This window comes from Sitodiplosis mosellana, unplaced genomic scaffold (assembly GCF_009176505.1).
Source record: "Sitodiplosis mosellana isolate CC-2019 unplaced genomic scaffold, AAFC_SMos_1.0 Smas_scaffold_6226, whole genome shotgun sequence".
Classification (NCBI taxonomy): Eukaryota; Metazoa; Arthropoda; class Insecta; order Diptera; family Cecidomyiidae; genus Sitodiplosis; species Sitodiplosis mosellana.
Window position 1 is genome coordinate 22,418,800 of NW_022601467.1, and position 21,959 is coordinate 22,440,758.

General features: G+C 37.0%; 1 protein-coding gene across 1 annotated transcript; it reads left to right on the plus strand.

The window, feature by feature from the left end:
- Positions 1-5,053: 5,053 nt before the first annotated feature.
- On the plus strand, positions 5,054-21,698 carry LOC129578386 (T-box-containing protein TBX6L-like). Its single transcript, XM_055466870.1, has 5 exons — positions 5,054-5,501; positions 5,768-5,918; positions 17,673-17,940; positions 18,304-18,441; positions 20,515-21,698. The coding sequence occupies exons 1-5, from the start codon at positions 5,420-5,422 to the stop codon at positions 21,232-21,234; spliced, it is 1,359 nt and encodes a 452-aa protein (XP_055322845.1). The 5' UTR covers positions 5,054-5,419; the 3' UTR covers positions 21,235-21,698.
- The last annotated feature ends 261 nt before the right edge of the window (positions 21,699-21,959 follow it).

Consider the following 21,959-nt stretch of genomic DNA (forward strand, 5'->3'; position numbering starts at 1 on the left):
TGCTTAATCGCATATCCTCAAAATTGAAATTCTTCAGGCTAAAAATTTATGTCAAAAGTGTTCTGGGCTGGAATTCTATGACATTCCACCAAAATCGTTCGGAATCATTTTTTTCGTACGTAAGACTATATTGGAGTGAAAGAGAGAGATTACACTGATTATTGCAATATCCAAATTATTGCGATAACTATCACCCTTCCTTGAGTTATAGGAATAATTCCGGTAGAAAGATGAAAATCAGTAGAATCTCTCTCTTTCACTCCAATATAGTCTTTCGTACGAAAAAAATAATTCCGAACGATTTTGCTGGAACAATTTATCATTTGCCTATGTTTTTATATGAAGCACGTGTTTATGCTATATTTAAGCGACATCTTGGTGCTGAATGCTGAACTATGAAACTCCTATATAAATATACTGTCAACTATCAATGACAGTAACCAATGACAGCTACAATTGAACGTATTTGTATGGCAAAATACTTCCTACTTGCAGATGGCGCCAAACCGAACGTCATTCTAGTCATTTTTCTCATTGGCAGGAATGTCATAGAATTCCAGTCCTGTTTATTTTTTTCGTCCTCTGGCTATCAAACATGTGTTATGCAATATTTATGCCTTGATTGGGGCGAGGTTTTAGTTCTTGTACATTTATCGTCTGGCATGTTCTATTTCTTTTTCTCACAAGACGCCTCGTGAATATTCACATCCGATATTTGACTCCATATGTTGAAAATCGGTGTCAATTTCAGTCGAGGTCAGACTTTTTTTTGGATTTGTTCAAAAATATTTTTTTCAATACGAATTTGGTCATCGACAAGTAGTTTGCTTATCGCCTCTGCCCGCTGTGGTGCAAAGAAGAGCACTTGAACATGTTTGAATGGAGACACTTTTCGTCATTTCCGGATGCAAAACATCGGCAATTTATCTAACACATCGCATTTTAAAAGCAAAAAAAAAGGCAGCGGTCGTTTGAACTTATCGCTTAGGGGCTGAAAATGTACTTGTTCATTCTTAAAAGCCGATAAATATACAGATAAAATTTAATTTATAACCATGGACATTTCAATCTAAAAGAGCAATACGTCGATATCCTAGCAATATTTTAACCTGATTGAAACAAAGGGGAAGAAAACCAATGCAATTACAATCAATTGTTCCGCTAAATTAACCATTATGAAATTAACATCGAAATGGCAGGGCAAAAGAAAAAAAACCAACAATTAAAAAAATTAAGTACATATTGCGAATTGTGCGGCACGCATGCGCCGATCGAAGAACAAGAAGCCGAAAAACATACAGCCAAATGAGTCAGAATGCATGCGAAAGTCAAGTGCGTATCGGAACAAAGGCAAGTGAAAAATGAAGAAAAAAAGCACACACACCATCACGAAATGGTACCAAAACTCATGTCGGACTGCATACAATTTTTTTTATCTTTTATTCACAGTCTGCTGTTGTGATAAGGATCGGAATGTTGAGTCCATATTTCAAAAATGAACGAAAAAAAAGCAACAACAACAACGGAATCGAAAACCAATAACATTAACATTAACCTTAACCACCGATAAACAGAACCGAAAAGGAGAAATAGACCAAAAAAAAACGAGCGACCAGAGAGAAAGAATGAAAACGTAACCAGAACAAAGGTAAAACAGCAATAATATTTTATGTGCGGATGGTAACTGGCGCCTTTATATGAACGGCATTTACAATATTATAACGAGCCAAACCGAATGTAATACACGGCGATCGGATTGTTTTGTGTGTTTTTTTCTACTCTCTCAATCTCTTACTCTCTCTCCATTTTGGTGGTGCGAGCATTCGTGTTTCTTGCATTCCACTTTGCCTGTTCTCACAAAGGGAGCAGTCGAAAAGTATCACGTCGTACATATTAAGTGACGTTGGGCGATCGCACAGACATTTTTCGGATTGATTTGATCCTTTGCAATACTGACAAATAAAATTAGGCCTTTTTTTGATTGCGCTCATGTTATACGAATGCGGGCGATTTGAGAAAGGGAAAAGCGATCAGTGATCACATAAATCAAATTGAAGTAAGAAAAGGCACTCTGATTTTGATTCGAAGGTTTGTTTGTCATAATTTCTCTTAATAACAGGTTAGCGATATGTGGCTTTATAATCCTAGCTAGCGAAACACCAACGACCATGTCTCTGATTTATGGATGGGAATGAGATGCCTCCGCATGTTATTGTCATCACTTTGCCACATCAAATATTTATACGGCAATAAAAAAACGAACGAACGAATGAAAATCCGAATCGATGGGCATTTATTCATTTTCAGGTGAAACTGACGCGACAAGGAAACGACGCATCGAAATTTCTCACAATACTATCACAAGGGCGACGGAGTCAATTTCTGGGCAGTCGATGCCTGCATGCATAAAGAAACATACTAATAAAGCTTTTATTTATTATCAATGGAATGACTATAATTTTTGTTCGTTCAAGCCCACACAAAGCAAACAACAAAACCATAGGTAAATCGTTTATCGAAACCAATTTGTGGGCAAATGTTTTACTGAACTGACCTAAGTTTTGGAAGAGAAATATAGAAATAATAATAGAACAACGGCATGCAAAAGAAATGCACGCCATGAAATCACTACATACCATAAATAAACAAAGTCGATTTTTTCCACTACCGTCTCTATTCGGTTATCTTTTTGGGTAATGTTTTGGCGGACGACTCACTTAATTAGTCATACTACTACCTCAATTTTTTTTTTCATGTGAATTTTTTTCTGTGGCCCGTCTCATTCTTCTTCCACATGAAAAGGAAAAATGCGGAAATTCGGAAAAATAGAAAATAATCAAAAAAATACTAAATGCTGTGTGGATTTTGTGTGTGTGTGTGTGTGTGCGTCGTTTTTATCATTTAAAAGTGAAGTCATAAATTTTTGTCAGATTTTTGGCTACGACTTTTGGCATTCATCAAAAACGCCTAATGACTAACCATTAGGCTGATTCTTTGTCATGCATACCCAGGATTGCATTTTTTGGCCGAAATCATGGCTTCCAGTGACTTCTGGCTCGCTTAAACGATTTATTATCATTTCGAAAACGAAATATGCAAGCGTGACTAAGAACGTTAAGCATTAAATCACAATCGCTGCATGATCATTTTATAATATTAGACATATCTAGAACCCATACTATCTGATTTTAAAGCGATGAAAATTCGGTGTCGCGAAAAATTTGAATCATTATTTCAAAGCTGTTTTTCAATTGATTTTCATTTGAGAAAGTTTACCTTTGTGTTTATTATTTTCGAATAATTTGTTCGCTAATTTTTTCTTTGTAAAGTCATATTTGAGAATCAGTTGTTTCTTCTAACTTTGAATTCACAATAATCACGTTTGGGTTTCATGAGTATTTCAAATTAGTAATTTTCGTCTTGATTGCGAACTCAAATTGTTCAGAGCATTTCATAAATCAAACAATCTATTGAGGATGAGATTTAATTCTGATTTGTTTTAAATGAAAATAATGACGACCAATTCTAACGTATTGAGATTATTTAGAGATAACTGCAGTTGTGCTCCTATTCTAACAAATTCGATAAATAGATTCTCTTAATATGCAATTTTAGACTGTAATATTGTTGATTTAAAATGAATAATTGAGAAAACGATTTGATAAAATACACAATTTCCCAATTTCAATTTTCTGTTATAGAAACGAATTGAAATAAGCTCCAATATTCAGTATCTAAAAGGAAATCGATTTGTAATTTACAAAAAAGCTACGTGTTAATGAACAGAAGTTATTTTACAAAATTGAAATGATATTTCTGTCAATCGAAACAGTTTAATCAACCAAAGTGTTTATTATTATAAAAGAGGGACATCGTTAATAAATTGCTACAGAAGTTTTGCATATCAGATTGTTGTGTGGAAGGAAATATCCAAAATCAGCCAATTAATGCGTTATATAATACGAAGAGGCATGTGAAAAGCGTAACGATTTCATAGGATTAGTGTGATGCATATTCACACTTGAGCATTAAGTAGAAAGAAATCGACGTGCTAAACAGCAATTTAATGTTATTTGAATAACACAAAATAACCCCTCGATCTATTTATAAGCTTCATCAATTTACAGACAGTCTATGTATAATATGATGAGCTGCATTACGTGTGGCCACCGCAGCCGGAACAATTAATTACTTTATCAGTTTAATGAAATTGTGTTTGATTGAATCGAAATTGGGCGCTTATTCAAAAATACAAGAGTCACGGTCCGTTGGATTTGAGCGTTAAATTCTCTCCCATTTTCGAAAAAACTACTTGATTGAGATTCAAGAAGCTGTAAAAGATATCAAATTCTATTCAATGTGGATTGAAAAAAGGGAAAAAAACTGTGTGTACGAATCAGCGTCAGTTTTTCACATATAATCGAAATTAATATCGAGACGGCGAACGCCATTGCGTTGTACAACGCTAAAACGGAATTGAAGAGGCGGAGCCAACAGTTCGAAATGTGGATAGACTATTTGTTCGGCACACCAACATATTTGGTGGTCCACCAATCACACCATTCCCGTCTCGAGACACATACACACAAGTGAAATGGCTTTAAACTTGTGCAACACATTGTCGAGTGTTATTTTAGAGTAAAGCTGAAAAGAAAATCGCCTTTTCTCGAGTGCTGTGTGCCTCTCGCAATTCCGAAGGAACAAACCAAAACGAACAGACGAAAAATCAAGCCATACACGATCGAGAACCGAAAAATGTGTTTCTCTTTTGTGTGTTGTTGATTGTAGAAAATGAGCAGCAGCAGCAGTGATTATTTCATAGGCGACAAACGATGGCGCTATGGTTATACTTAACACAGACACCACGCACTTGAAGCTTCAGCCGTAGACTATCCTCTCTCTCACACATACATTCACACATCGACAACAACGACGACGACGAACGACGATCGTTCATTTCCTTTCGTCTTCGATATTCTTCTGCTCACAACACGTTTTCCTACGCTGTTCACGGCTGGACGAATCAAGCTGAAACCTACGCCAACGACAACAGACCAGTTTAAGATTTTACGTTGCACGATCAACACGTATTTGGGATTTAGTCTCTTGCTCTCTGAATGTGACTTTTGAAATCGAATTTGCGCATTTTTTATCCACAAATTCTCTCTAACGGAACCAAACTATTCTCGCTTTTACTTGAGTGTTGTGTTTGTGTTTATTTTTACATTCGATATCACACCTGAAGTGCTTTATTACTCTCGCAGTGAAAATTGACTGATTTGAACTATTGTGAAATATTTAACGAAAGAAAAAAGAAAACAATTTGCAAAACTAAAATAAATTATTGCGCAGTTGCAATTATTTTTGATAACAAAATCAAGTGAATATTTGTGATAGAAAAAAAAGAGAATCAAACAAAATGAATGATTTAGTGGATTTACGCTTGCATCATCACATTGCCCAGGAAATTTATCGTCAACAAATGTTGCAACGCTTGCCCGGTATGTTTTAAATCCGAAGTGGCTATACATTTCAATAATCAACAACTTTTGACACCGACGGAACAATGTGTCATTCATTTCAACGAAATGCGTTGTTCATTTTCATATGTATATCAAGCCGATCTTGTTCAAGTGGCAAATGTTCTGAGATGGAATGGGAAATTAAATTTTGAATTTGATCCGACTTTTGCACAAAGAAAGCTCACAACACTCAACCCTTCACGATAAAATTCTAATTCTTCTTTCTATTCCGTTTGCATTCACAGATCCATATCCAAACATGTTGGCGATGTCGCGTCACGTTCAGCTACCACCACGTTATGGTTTGCCGGATGTGAATGCAACGCTGCAAAATATGGAATTGTGGCAGCAATTCCATGAAATTGGCACGGAAATGATCATCACCAAAAGCGGACGGTAAGTTAAATGCATCAATTATCCCATGTATTCAATCGATAAAACAATCGAAAAAAGCACATGACATCATAAGAAATTCCTAACGTTGAACTTGAGATGAGCATTGTGCACTAGAATTACAAAACAAAATCCAAACTAAACATAAAAGCGGAGAAGAAGTGTTAAATGCTCAATCAGATTCTTGTAGCCACCAGAAATGAAAATTCATTGTATTAATTAGTGAATGGCGCCCCCCAAATCCACATTCAAAACCACGTCGGCGCATTTATCGCATTTTTTTCTACAGCTAAATGTGAAAAATGGCACTCACGACCTACGACGTCTCATCCATCGAAATAGAATTGAAAAAAGCAAAGAGAAAGAAAAAAATCACACGCACACACACGGTCGCATTGTTTTTCCACTCCTGCAGGAACCTGCTTTGTTTGTCGATTTAACACATCAACCTTCGGTTTGGTGTTGTACTAAATAAATATTTACACAAGAAACAATCATTTGAAAAGATGCGTTTGTGCAGCATAGATTTTAGCACCGTGACTACGATCAATAGTCAACAGCCACAGCAAAACGATTAAATTGCTTTATTTGTACAGAATAAAAATAAAAATATGGGAAAAACGCCGAAAATATGGTTCAACTGATAAAAAAAATTGTTGGTGGTTTTTTCTTCTACTCGTCGTCATCGCCGTCTCATTCTTTGTTTTGTTTGGCTGTTGAAATATTTTTATTTGTCGTTGGCATCGTTTGTCGTCAGCAGTCAAGTCAGAAATCCGAAATGAATAGATGCACTTCATGCGGATGGTCTCTTGAAGCCGTCACTTTTGTTTGGATGAAAACATCTTAAATTTCCCTTTTTTTATCTCTCTCTCTCTCCTGAGTCTTCTCCTCAAACCGATGACTTAAATTACATATCAAAATATTTCACTGACTGAAAGAAAAACGCTATGTCAAGTGGCATTTGCCATTGTATTTTGTTTACTTTAGCAAATCAACAACATACACACACACACACACACACACACGACCGCAAGAAAAATGGGAAAATTGAGCTGTTTGAAATTCGGCATAGCTGCCAATTTAATTGGAGTTATACAAAAACAGAGAAATAACCCATCAAAAGTGAAAAACAAAAAATAAAGCGAAACATTGAGTGAATCGAGGCAAAGGAGCAACAATCATAATACATTGAATAACTAAAGTGAGAGAGAGAAAGAGAATAGTTAAGGAAAAAAGTTTATCCGAAAAAATGACCGTATCAAATGGAATTCAATTTTTGCTGCTCCTTGTTAACTAGACTTGTTGAGTGCTCGACAGATCAATCAAAGTGCAAACGAAATAGACACAGAGGTAACAATTTTCATGTCAATTTTTTCCTCTCTCTCTCTCCCAATCACTTCGTATAATTTTCATGTTCTCTGCGTCTGCTATTAACCGCCTATTTCGAATCGGCCCAACCGATGAAGTCAATACTTTGGCAACGATCATTGTAAAAAATTGTTATTATTAAGCTGTGTGAGTTGCGCATTTAAAACAACCATTGATTTATGTTCGAGTGACTCCTTTCCGTGTTCCACTCTCAACTTGAAAGCATTTTGGTGATCCTTCTATTTGATCAATTACATGATGAAATATTGTGTGTGTGTTTTTGTTTCTTCTGTCTGTTATACTGTTTGGCTAAATTGCTGCTTGAGCAGCGATGATTTCAACTCCCTTCGATAATAATTTATCATAGAAATAATTTTGTTTTCTTGATTCGAAACCAATTTTCGACTATTAGCCGCAGTTTAAGTCCTGAAACTCGAAAAATCATTGAAATGGTTTGGAAATTATGCGGTGTGTGCCTAGTTCAAAAGAAAAACAAGCAACATTATGGGCGCCATAAATATTTACAAAAATAATAAAGATTTAGGATTTTGCTTTTTTCATATTTCCATACTTTTCTCTTTGGTCGGGCACACGAATTTTCGAACTTCTTTTTCGGGTGCTGGGAAGCCATTTGACTCGGAATCGAATGCATGGCAGTGACATAATCATCGATTTGTGCACGCAATCATTACTCACTGTGAATTAGCCAGAGTCATGGACACATTTTGCATTGATCGAACAACGAATAAAAACCCGTGTCGATTCTGCTGAGAGTGGTTGAGAGCGTGCAGAATGCGCTGATGTAGGCCCACTGCCGCGAGGATTTGTGTTCTGATAAAATGCTCGAATTAAGTGCTTACTTGAAACACAGCTTATCAGAGCGGTTAGATTCGGAAAAAGAAGCGTGTATCGCAAAGTTCGCTTATGTGGCGCCTTCGTCGGCAAAAACAAAAGCAACCTCGAGAGCATGGCACATAAAAAAAGTATGCTTCAACATTACGTCGTTGCAATGTGTCGTGTGACTTTTTCTTGTACGATTTGCTAAGAGAGACAAAAAAGACATGAGAAAAACTCAAGTCCGGTAGTTGAATACCGATCCGAAATGTGTGTACGATCGCATAAAAATCGGTGTTTTCTTTGCTCTTTCTCCTTTCTATGCACCGAATGTCTCTCTCTCTCTCTCATTCGTGATGAAACACATCTCTCTCGCTTGTGCGACGGCCCAAATGTATAATTCTCAATTTGTGTAATTCATGACGCCAGAAAGTCACACCTTCCCATTGTCATCAACATTACCACACATTGTTCACGGAGCGAAATTTATGTGTTTTTTTGTCTTTTTGTGTCCTCACATCGTTTTATTATTTTTTTATTTTATGTGTTTTTTTTCCTCTTCGTTTTCTTGTGCGCCGTCAACGGCGCATCAGCCACTTGACTTCTTGATTTTTGCTTCGCTTTTTTTTTCACTCGCATTCGGTTACCTTTTTGACCTTTCGCCAGCTTTGATCGATATCAACCCATCGTTTCCCCGAGATTGGTTCACATCATCACTGCCACCGCATTTCGCCATAAATCTATCGAAACAACAAAGCTAAAAGCACCGAAAGTCCTTTGCTAATGTCTGAAGCGATAAAATACAGTCGTGAGTGGATACGACGACAATGGAATTAAAGACAGAGAAAATGCGAACCAATCGATGGCTTTTTTTAGCTGTCTCTCTGAGGTGTGTTTCTTGTACTCTCGAAAACGATGTTGATATTTATTACTCCTCGACCACTCATTCGATCGCTCGTTTGCCTTATTTTTATCTCGATAGCAGCTCTACACAATTTCATTTACATCTTCTTTTTTTTCGCGCGATATTTTTTCGCATGCACGTTTTTATTGTGATTTTGGTCACAATACACGGAATGAAGGTCATTCATTGTTTTTTTTTCTTCCAAAAAATAAAATGAAACAAAGAAAAACCAAAAAAGAAAGAGAAATAAAATCACAAAACAACTTAAACGCTCGTCATTTTAATCGAAATTCCATTAATCCCACTGTTTGGCGTCAGTGAGTCAAATTTGATGCAACGCATGTGATTGAATGTGTTTGTGGATACAATCGTTCAGGTTAATCGAAGTGCACATGATTATGTAACATCAGCCAATTTGAGCTGACCGATTCTCTTCTTTTCACCTCTTTCTTCATCACGCTCTGTTCCATGCTGGTATATGGACAATTCTCAGTGCATACGCTGCACTTGTCGATATTATCTATGGCAGCAAATATTCCCTTTGCAGCGTGAGGTAGTAGTTTTGAAAGTGGCATGCATGCGTCAGACTGTCGCTTTGCCGAACTGTGAAGGGTCAAATAATGAAAAGATCGTTTAACATTACATGAAAAAAATGTTAGAATATATGACAAACGTTCGAAATAAAATGAAAAGAACAAAAAACGAAGAAGAGAAATATCTTTCCTAAATATTATGTCGTCTTCAATATGGAATTAGTCTGACAGGACATATATCTCTCTATACATTTTGGATCGAGCCAAAAACCAAAGCAAAAAAAAGTGAGGCGCACTGTGGAAGAAAGAAAGAGAAAAGAACAAGAAGCAAAGAAACAACAAATTCGAACGAAATGTAGCATGGAAAACGAGTGCAAGAAGGAAAACCCAAAAATGACGACAGCGTACGGTGCAGACGACGTCGTCGTCGTCATCGTTGACGACGACGACCAGCAGAACGAACGAAAAATGAAATATATATTAAAAATTGGTTAGTAATTTGGCGCCACTGCACTGACTCCATGCATACCGCATGCTGTTCTAAAACAATGCATCGTTTAGATGCCCGCAGAGACAAGACAAGACAACCAAACGATATTTGTATACTTTCCTTTTTTTGTGTGTTCGCATTTACCGTTGTTGTTACTTTTTTTTCATATTATTTGATTTTATTTATTCTTCATATTTGAAAGTCTCTCTTGAGTTTGACTATATATGTGCGGCCGGGAGTTTTTGGTGATTTCAACAGAGTTCATTTCATGCTTCAAATGCGATTGCGATATGCGTGCATTTTCTTCATGTATGCCTTAATTTAAGGAGAGAGAAAAAAACACCGAGTTACAGAGAGAGAGAGAGACCAAAAAAACAGAGAAGAGAAAAGACACAAAATATTGTTCGTCATTTGATTTCATGAGATTTGATTGCGCACCGCATTGCTTCCTTCGGTTAGACGCGTCGATCGTTTTCCTTGCACTCGTTCTATCTACATTAGCTTCTGTTCTCACATCAGAACAAAGCAACCACTCATTTCTTTCTCCCTCTCTCTCTCCATCATATTTGGTTTGATCGCAATGAATCACAATCGAAATTTATACATGCATTTTTGTTGATATGAATTCGATTTTAATTTTCATCGGATAGTTTTGGTGTTGGCCTTCCTAAGAAAAAGAAATGGTGCCAACGAAAATGATTTGTTGAGATCGGAATGTGTTGATCGTCTGGTTAGAAAATTCAATTACAATAAAGACTAGATATGTGGGCAGACACAGAGATATATTCCGATCACTGTCGAATATCATTGCGATCGCACGGTCGATACACATGATGAAGACAATCAAATCTTGGAAATATGTAAATAGATATAAATTGTTAATGATCTCGCGTTTGTAACTCATTTTTCAATATTTCTAATGATAATCGAGTTGGTTCGAAGAGACCGCGCTCACGCTGCCGCACGCACACGCGGAATCTCATGATCATTCTGCGGCATTTAATGGAATGATTGTTTTGATACCTCTTGCTGTATTTTCCATTTGGTCATTTCTTAAACGGTTTCAAATTAATTTGTTTTCTTCATGTTGTTGCTGGTTCGCTTATCCCCTATTGCTTGATACAATTCATTTTCAATACCTGATGAGTAATTAAAAGTAGTAATTTCAATTTTTGCATTAAACATGTTCATTGAACACGAACTCGCCGAATCACGAACATGAATCATCATCCAGCCTTACGAAATGGGTGGCATTTTTCAGCCACACGATCCACTTCGATAATAGAGTCTGCATTTTGAACGGTTTTGATAGTTCCTCAATGGTTCTTTCTCTATCTCTCTCCTCTTCCTTTCTCTCTTTCAATCCAATAATTTTACCTCTATTCGAAAGCCAACATTTCTCTCTCCCTCCCTCTCTCTCTCTCTCTCTCTCTCTCTCTCTCTCTCTCTCTCTCTCTTTCTCTCTCTCTCTCTTTTCAAAATAAATGTAGCAATTTCTCGGGCGTTGCCAAACACAATGGACCTATGTGTTTATTGATTCATTGTTAATTATTTTCCTCCTCAAAATATTTACTCATTTATTTTTGGATTGATTGTCCAGAGGTTCATTTTTTTTTGAAGAATCATTGTGACTTTTCTATCAGTCATCTCTGTGTTTGCGGAGATCGAAGCCAATGCCCAATACCGGATAATGATTTTTCATTTTTTTTCGCTTCGTCTAGTTTTCTTCTCTCTCTCTCTCGGCTGTTTATTGTCGTCTTTTTGCACACAAGACGCAGACGTGCATTCCAAAGGAGAGATAAAAGAGAAAAACACGACATGCTCAAAGAATCGAAGGCTCGGTGAGTAAGCGAAAAGGAATGAGCCGAATGAAAACAAAACAGAACACACAGAGAAAATAATAAGACTAACACGATGGTTAGTATGATGAAAATCGTCCGATGAAATAAAATATTTTGTTCAATAAGTCTATTAGTTTTGTTTGATTTTGTTTTGCTGTACTTGTTGTTGCATTGTTCATTGCTTCCTATTGCACTTGGGAAAGAGGAAAACGAAATAAAAGTAAATAATAACATAGTTGCAACCAAACATCGGCCAATTGATTGTAATACACACACACAAACACTGGCTGGGCCTGCAATCACAGTCAGCGCGCAGCGCGTAAACGATGCACAAAAGAAAATGCAGCAAACGAGAGCGTTCGATCGAGATCCCGATTTTTGATCCGTTCGCCTCAGCAGCAACAACAACAACAACAACAATCCAGACCACCAAGGCAATTTCATAATCCAACAACGAACTTTTAATTTTCCTTAACTACCTCTCGTTGCTCAAGCCATCATCACATTATTACGTATGCGTTTTGTAGCATATAATTTTTGATTGTTGGTATTTTTGTTATTGCATTTTTCTTTGGTGTTCGATTTTTCCTTGTGGCATCAACTCAATCAGATTCTCATACACATTGTGTGTATGTGTGTCTGTGTGGAACACACCATATTTGCACGTGTGCCAAAGTGGTGCCTACCTTCTTCATTATCAACAGTGAGTTACGGTCAGTGCATTTATTGTCCGCCGTATTCTTCAATGCAATCCGATCAATTCGAACGAGTGAATGTAATCAGTGCTGGACTGCATTTTATGAATCTATGCACTTTCAGACACAATTCGCACACATTCAACAACAAAAAAGAATGTGTCTCATCGATTTAAAAATGGGGAAATTACAAGATGGTTAATTAAATGACTTGCTAATTGAAGTTCAAAAGAGAGTTGTTTCCACCATTCAAAAGAGATGAAAAATGTGTCTCTTTCGATAATTTCATCTCATAAAATTGATTTATGCCACATACTTTTTCTTCCCAAATGTGTCAGAATCTCCGTCGTCAAGACGATATTAGACATTTGGCGCTGAACCACACCAGCAACAACAACAACAACAGAAAGAAAGAAAATACAAACAGAAAACGAAATGAAGAGCCCAGGAGAAATGAATTTATAACAAGCATAATCACATCATATAAATGAAACAAAAGCTATCAAATGTATACCTTTTTTCGTTATGTTCTTTCGAAAAAATTTGTAGCATTTATAAAATGTGTTTTTCGTTTTTTTTCGTCCGTCGTGTTCTTCGCTTCGATTGGGTTCTCTTCATTCTCATTTGGTTTCTGTTGCAGTTATTGTGGTTCGCTTGCCGAGCGCTAATAACATTTACAAAACACACATACGAGTGAAAGAGCGAGAGACGCAGAGAATGAATAAGACCAGTAATAAATGATTTTCGTTGGATATTTTTCTCTGATTTTTGTTGCCGTTCCAACAGCCACGAATGATATTATAGATGCTGTGTGAATAATATAGATGCATGCGCTTGTGTGTGTCTTGTATTGTTTTATCATTAATTTATGGCAGAGCGGTCGACAAGGGAGAAAGAGAGAGAGAGAGAAAGAGAGAGCCGCAGTTAGGAATGGGTCAGTCGGGCGCCACAAATTTAAAATTTTCATTAAAACCGATTCTTTCATATTCATTTTGGTATAGAATGAAAAATAAAGGGAATAAAGACAACCGCGAGAGATGCAGAGAAAGAGTGAAGTAAAAAAATGGAAACATAACGAAAAATCGATACGAGTGCATGATGAGAGAGCACATTGGCCGATTCTGCGCTCGCCACAATTCACTTGAGAAACAAACATTTTTTTTCTGCTTCGTTTTGCCACTGCATGCCTAAAATTTGAATTTTTCTTTCCAAATCAGTGTTTTCAAAATATTCGAACTATTGTTGCGTTCGATTAATTTTATCAATATCAATAAGAAAACTTGGCATAGCCGTCTAATCGAGAAGCGCCGCAACCAAATGAAATCACTGTGTGTTGATAATTTGTTTGTTTGATTTTTTTCTTCTCTTTCTCTCGCTCGCTCTGTGTTTGGTAGTTTGTATAAATATCAAATTGGACACGGTCAATTGTTGTTAGCTTCTTTTTTTACCTACCTCTCTCATCTCCATTTATTATCATTTCGTCTGGCTCGTTCCAAAAGTTCCCACTGAATTTCATTCGGTTTTAATGTGATGCTTTCAATGCGCGACGATCACGACGACTACGGCGTCGATGCCCGTTACACACGCACCGTGTGCGCGCGCAGTCAATGTGTTTACCATTCGATCAACTTTGAATTGATAATCAAAACCGAGAGACAATAAACGATGAAACGGTTTTGTGTGAATATGGAAATAAAAATTAATGTGGGAACAGAGAAAGTGTAGTGCAGACCATGGGGAGATACCAAATAACACTTAGTCGAATTTTTATGGAAAGCAACACGATGTGACACTGGCGGCATTCGCGCTATTAATATCGTCCGGCGCTATAAAAATGTGTTCAATTATTAAATTGCATTGATGTTTAATCACACACAAAAGAGAGGAAAAAAAACAAAAAAAAAACACTAAGCCACAGAATTGGACCTTTTATTCGACCATAACGAACATATGAACATCTTGTTACCGAAAAACCATAAAAACGCGTGTTTACCTTGTTTAATTTTAACGGTTGTTTAGACTGTTTATGCTTTTCTGTTCAGGCTGTTGATACTTTCCATGTGAAAATGGAAATGTTTAATACGAAGTAGCCCGATGATCAACCCTTGTATGCTCATCATGGAACATACATTTTTTTATCGATGATTTTAATGAGATCGATTACGTTTGTGTATCTGCTGATAATCGGAGCCATACGATCAAGTGCTTCTGACAGCGGATCGACTCAAGAGGACATGTGTTTTCAATTGTATTTTGGTGACCTTTTTTTTCGCTTCGCTCCCGAACAGAAAAAAAAACCGAAACGCTACAACCATTTAACAAGAAAAAAACAACACTGTGTCGACATTGGAATAAATCAAGGACCTGTGAGATTCTTTTGGATTTGTTTTTTCGGGTTGTTTGTTCCTTTTTTCTGGTGCAAACATTGCGTACGATGTTCCAAATCAAACAAATGTATCACCCGATCGATCTATCTTTACGTTCGGAACATTTTCGCTTCACACTCCCAGAAAATAAAAGAAGATGAAATGAGCGAAGGTACTGCGAAAATGAAGCGAAAAAACAACAAAGTCGAAGAGGAGAGAAAGAGAAAAAAAGACGAGCACTTGATTTGATCACAAAAGACAAACGCTGATTTCTATCTAGATTTAAAGCGTTTTGGTGATGCTATTCTTTTTACGGTTGCGCACGAGATTCGACTGCTACAGTCACTCCCAAACACAGCAGGTGATGTTTGACAGATTTTTTTTCTTCTTCTTCTTCTTCTTCTTCTTCTTCTTCTTCATCGTCATGATGATCATCGTTGCCTTTTTTTTCACGTCGTCTGTCGTTTGTGTATTTGTCTGCTGTTCATCGGTTTTCCGCGTTGAATTTATAGATCGTCTTGTCTCACCATCTCTTTTGTCCAGATCAAAATCAGGGATAATTTACACAAGAAAATAGAAGATGAAAACAATAAAAGATATCACATCTTGTGTTTTTATATATAATCAGCCTCTTGTTGATTAGCCTTTCGACATGTTTTTTTCGTCATCGTTGTCGTTGTTGTTGTTGCTGTCATTTCATTTAATCAATTATAAACGATCCTATCGACATTCAACTTTTCGTATTGAATTTCAACTCGAGCATTCACAGCGGCTAATGAATCTGTGTCTTGTTTTACGTGTTCATAAATTAAAAATTGAGCGTAAATATGGTATAAATGTCGCTGTTATGGAACACATAAAACATTCGAAACCAACGATCATTTGAGCGCGTTGATGTTTTTTTCTTCTTCTCTTCTATTTCTGATATGTGTCGCGATACGTATTTCTCACTCTCAACCGCGCGCTCATGGAAACGAGTGGCTAATCTACCGAATAAAATGAAATTAAAACCGGCCTCTGTATGATACAGGTACATCAGACGTGCATTTGCAACAATGGCCATAACAATCAGATCTAACTTAAAGACACCCGAGAGTGACACGGAGAGAAAGAAGACAAAAAAAAACTGTCATAAAACCTGACACAGAGACATTTGACACAATACTCGAGACCCCGAATACCAGCGAAAAAAAAAATCGACACAATAAAAACGATTTTTAATTCAAATTAGGCGACATAAAAATCAGCCTAATCAATCTCGATGTGTGTTTTTTTCTTTCTCCATCTCTAGTTTTGTGCTCAATTAACGTTTTTCTAATGTTTAACATGTTTCAAAATGAAGAAAAATGATCGATTTGATCATTGCTCATCCACCTGTTATTGAAATAATAGTAATAAAAAAGATACAATAACAACAACAACGAACCATCAATCCTCAAAGGTTGATTTTCGTTTCCAGTAAAAAAATCAAACTAGTGTTTGCAATCCCTTGCATTTTATAAAGCAAACAAATAATATTTATTTCAGGCCAAATTCCAATGTTTCTTCCTTTCCAACAATTTTTCCAGACATACACTCAAAACTTTAATTATTGACCCGAAAAATGGGCCACTTTAAGAGTCGAAATCTATTATTAAGTTGATTCAACGATCCTACGGTGTGGATGGAAAGAAAAATGCCAAAAACATGAATCATGGGCATCGGGGTGGGATCCCAAAATAATTATCAAATAATCAACACACGTATACTTCCTTTATTTTGAAATGCATTTTTCCAAAAGCAAATAATGAATGAGTACAAATGATTAATGACGTTGTCTGCAACGTCGTCGTCGTCGTCTCCGTTTTATTTGGCAACTATCGTAGTAAAAATAGATCGGAGTTCCTGATTTTGCCATTCATGACTGAAAGAAAATCAGCAAAGATCATTGCAATTTTTTTGTTTGCTTCGTTCCTTCTTCCTTCCTTTTGGCTGCCGAAAGGCAAACCAATCATTAACTGATGACGGCTGATAGTACAATTAGCAAGGTAATGTTGCGTACTTCCATTTTCTCAATGGTTCCTGAACATTTTCTTTCTGTTTGTTTTCTGCGTCTCCTTCAATGAAATCGAACAATGTTCAATGGGACAACTTGACTCCGAAAAAATATTATTGATTCTCATGCATTGGACACATTTCAAGCTGATTCGCCATGCTTGTTCGTCTGTGTCCTTTTGCTTGTTCATCTCCTACATCATAGCCACTCTTCGTTCGTGTGTGTTTTACATGGCCTGTTAAGAACATGAAATATGCTGTAACCCATCTGAATAATAATCACTTGTCGACAGTTGTAATGACTATGAGGCGCCTTTTCCGGTCCACACTTAAATACAGTTTAAGGCGCCTCGTGCATTTTCAAGCACACATTACATGATTGCAATAGAATACAGCACTCAACATAAAATGCGACCAGTCAATTCTGTTCTCTCTATCTCTTGTAGTTTTTTCCTTTGGTCAGTTCAAAATTTTCCGTTTTTTTTCTCGGATGTGTGTGTTTCGGAATGATTGTTTGTTTTTTAAAAAGCACTAATAACTATGTTCAATATGTTTGGATATCATTTTTATGAAATGGAATTTCACCATTATGCCATGTGCATCAAACGCCCAATGATTTGGGAAGCTAATGGAATTGACGCTAATCATACAATGTTTTATTGGTTTTTTTTTCGTTTTCATTTTAATTGCAGCCGAATGTTTCCATCGTTGCGTGTTGCATTGTCGGGATTGGACAAAGATGCTCACTACTGTGTTGTGCTTGAGATGGCACCGGTCAGCGATTGTCGATTCAAATTTTCGGGCAGCCAATGGGTACCGGCTGGCGGTGCTGAACCGCAAAGTGCACAACGCATGTACATTCATCCAGACAGTCCAGCATTGGGATCACACTGGCAAGCACAGCCAGTCATTTTCAACAAGGTCAAATTGACAAACAACACATTGGATAGCCAGGGACATGTAAGCATACCATTTCATTTCATTTCATTTATAAAACTCAATATTCCGATGCGATGCGATCAGAGCAATGCAAAAAAACACACACACACCAAAATCAAACACAATAGAAAGCACTCGGCCTATGTATTGAGGTCGAGATCGAAACCAGAGATTTGATTTGCCATTTCTAGTTCGGTCGCTTTCATCCGATTGTGCACCGGTTACCTAAATAAATGTTTCCACACAAAGTCAAATGTGTTGGGCATGTGTGTTTGTTTGTTCGTTGCAGTCGTTATTCAATACCGAAACGAAAAATGAAAAAAAAACTTCACATTATACTTATGTCGATTTTGTTTGTTCTATTCTCTCCCTCTCTCTATCCAGATGGTTTTGACGAGTATGCACAAATATCAGCCAAGATTGCATATCATTCGCACATCCGAACCGTCACAGATCCCATGGGCGCCACAACAATCGTTCACATTTCCTGAAACCGAATTCGTTGCCGTCACAGCTTATCAAGTAAGAATCTATTTCATTTATACATGTTTTTGTTGTTGTTGTTGTTGTTGTTTATTTGTTGCCCTTTTTTTCGTGTGTGCGTATGTGTGCCATTTTGCCTCACATTCAAAGAGCCATAATTCATCACATACATCATCGATGCAATCCTCACTCTTCCCATTTATTTCTGTTTTTATTTTTATTTCCATCTCTTCAGTGTTTCTGATTTTCTTTGGTTTTGGATTTTCGATAACTTGTTAAGGCAAAGATTTGTTTTATGATTTACATGATTTAGGCCGGAATTTATGACATGTTCCTCGTCGTTTTTTCTCCCATTTTCTTCCCTTTTGCTCTTCGTCGAATGGGTGGAATGGAATACATAATCAGATGCAACGCGTTCCCATTCCAAATAACATGTTAAAAACTTTTATGAATATTGTAGTAATTACATAATAATATATCATTTGCGCTCTGCGATCCTTGTAAACACACTCATGTCTCGTGCATTTTCAAACGAGGCCTGAATATTTTCACTTCACACCTTTGCGCAACATTTTCTCTCTTGCCCTCTCTACTTTTTTATCTCTCTCTTTTTTCTCTGGCAACAAGTTGCCTGTGTGAAATGTTTTGCATTTTTCGTGTTTATGGCTGCGCGTCGCCTCTGTCTGTTGTATTCGGCACTCATTTGGGCGTTGTTTCTTCTTCTTTGTATTTTTTTTTTTGGTTTGGAAAATTAGGACAAAACTCATTTTAACGTTTGGCAGCTTTAACATTGCATACTGTGTTGCGAATGCATTTAATCTCCTCGAACGAGAAAAAAAAAACAGAAATAATCCAGCAAATTTTCACGGCAATCAGTTCGTCGGTGTGATCAATCGATCGCCGAAATTTTTTTTTGGTAGCCGATTAGAATTCTGCTCTAGCCCCGGCCAGACAGACATGATTTTAATCTCGATTTTCCTTTTTTGCGCAAAATCAAGTCGACTGCAAGTAAAAAGGTGCAGTAGCACATTTATGTGACAATTACATGCAGCGATCGGTAGCCAACCTATCGGAATCCGAGTCTTATATACACACTCTCCCTCTCGATGCATTCTCTTTATTCGTTTTCCCACTCTTTGTGAGTTGATCCAGTGGTTTTTGTTATTGTTAATCATTTGGCTTTTGATTCAGCCCTAAGAGCTCGAAATAAAGGGACCGCTTTTTCAAGATAATCTCCATATTCGGCATGAACTCTCATATAAGCGCACAGTGTCTTAGACATACACACACACACAACCGCACTGAACAAAACTGTACAATGCCGTACACACGTACGTTAAATGAGAGAGCAAAAGAAAGAGAATGAGCGGCACTTGCATGCTTGTTGAGATTTTAATAAAAACATATTTAAGTAGGCACCAGATTATTCGGCCAGATTAGTGATTGTTTTCGGTGCGGTTGTCTTCTCTCTCTCTCTCTCTCTCTCTCTCTCTTTTCCTCTCTCTCCCATTCTTGCCTGTTTGTTGCCGATTTGAATGAATGGCTTTGAGTGGTTGGCGAAGAGAGCATGTATTTCTCTTTTTTGTCTATGTTATCTCCATTATAAGTCTGGTGTATAGAATGTTTTAGTTTTAATGGTTTGTCGGCATCGATGGTCGAATTCTCTTTGAGTTATAGATACATGGCTGAACATTTTGTTCGGTCGTGGCTCGGCAAAATATTGTCCTTTGTTTTTATTGTGCCAATCTGGAGCAGTGCAGTTTTGTGCGCTCTCTTTCTCGTTCTTTTTTTTCGGCTTGTGGTAATCGCAGAATATCATTTACACAAAGCCAAAATGCCGTACGCATCTTGCAGACTGCGCGCGTAATTTAAACGAGACATATATTTAGCAAGGCACGCTGTATAGATCATGCAACGATAAGAGATTATGTGATTGTCAAATGGCTCCAAATTGAAATGAGATATCTGGCTAAACAAATACACACACACACACACACACACACACACAGAGAGAGAGAGAGAGAGAGAGAGAGAGAGAGAGAGAGAGAGAGAACTGAATCGGGTATCACACTTTACTAATCATCTTTTTTCCCTTGCTTGTTCCTTTTCTAGAATGATCGAATCACAAAATTAAAGATCGACAACAATCCATTTGCCAAGGGTTTCCGTGAGTCAGGCCAGTCGAGAATAAAGCGGAAACTCACATCAAAACCAAACGAATCAATGGAAGGAAGTAGCGACAAAAAGCTTCGAACAAGCGAACTCTTTGAATACAAGAATACAATGAAAGAGAGCAAAATTGGTCGTAAACGATCAAACAGTTTATCGGAGTCGACGACGTCGGCTGATGAAAGCGGCAACTCGGTGGGCGATGAGATTTCTTCATCGTCACTCAGCGGAACCTGCTCGCCCGCAACATCGGCACATGAATACAATCCGGCTACTTATGATGAATCCGATGATTATGCACCATTGAAACCATACGAAACGAACCATGGCCACAGTTTGCCGACCACCGTTGGACGTCATCCATCATCCGAATGGATTGATTTAATGACACTGCGCTATATTCAAGCCAACGGAAGCTATCCACCGCAACAGCCATTGTTCTATCCACCGTTACAAGCAAATTACGATTCATTCAAACAAACACCACCATTTATGCCATCACCTATCGATTTGGCACGATCCTACAAACAAATGCCATCGCCGCCCGAGTACTCAACATCAATGGTGCCAGCGATTTTGGACGCACCAAAGAAATCGATGGCAGCCAGCCCACCGAAGAAAACCGGCTTTTCCATTTCAGCTATTTTAGGCTGCGAAAGCTAAACACCATTTCACGTCTCACATTTCCAATCTCAACCGACTGAACTTGTAGTGTTAGTTTCTCTTTACTGGATTATAAATATATGTTTTTAACTTGGTTAGTTCGATTTTTTTTTAAATATATTTGATTTTTATACCTTTTTTTGTCTACAAACAAACAATCTTTCGATTAAGTATTTTTTTTCGCTCAGTTTTGATTTAAAAATTTTCACAAATTATTTTTTTTAATGCCTAAGTTAACAAAAACAATGTTCTGTTTAAACGTTGATATTGCGAACTCATTAACTTTGTTTCAAAGTGCAATTAATCATTTCGAGAAAATAGAAAGAAAAAGCGTGAACGATCTTTTTTTTCGCAACTTTTCACTTCGGGAATACATTCGTTGGTGATTGGAACGAATAAATTGTAGAAAAAAAGGCGGTGTTCACATCACGCCAATGAAATTGCGATCGTGTGCTTCAAATAAATCGCAAATTATAAACCATTTACCAATGTATCAATTGAGATTAACTTTATGTAGCACGTATTGTTTTAGCCTGTAAATAATTCATTGAATAAATAACGTTAGACTTATATTGAAGAATTCTATTTTTATACGTACATTTTTAAAAAGACTGTATCCAAAGACATGATATCAATACTGATTAATAAAAAAAAACCACATAATTATAACTAATATCGAATCATTTTCAATTTAAACTCAGTTTTTTTTCCTCTTTCAGATTTAA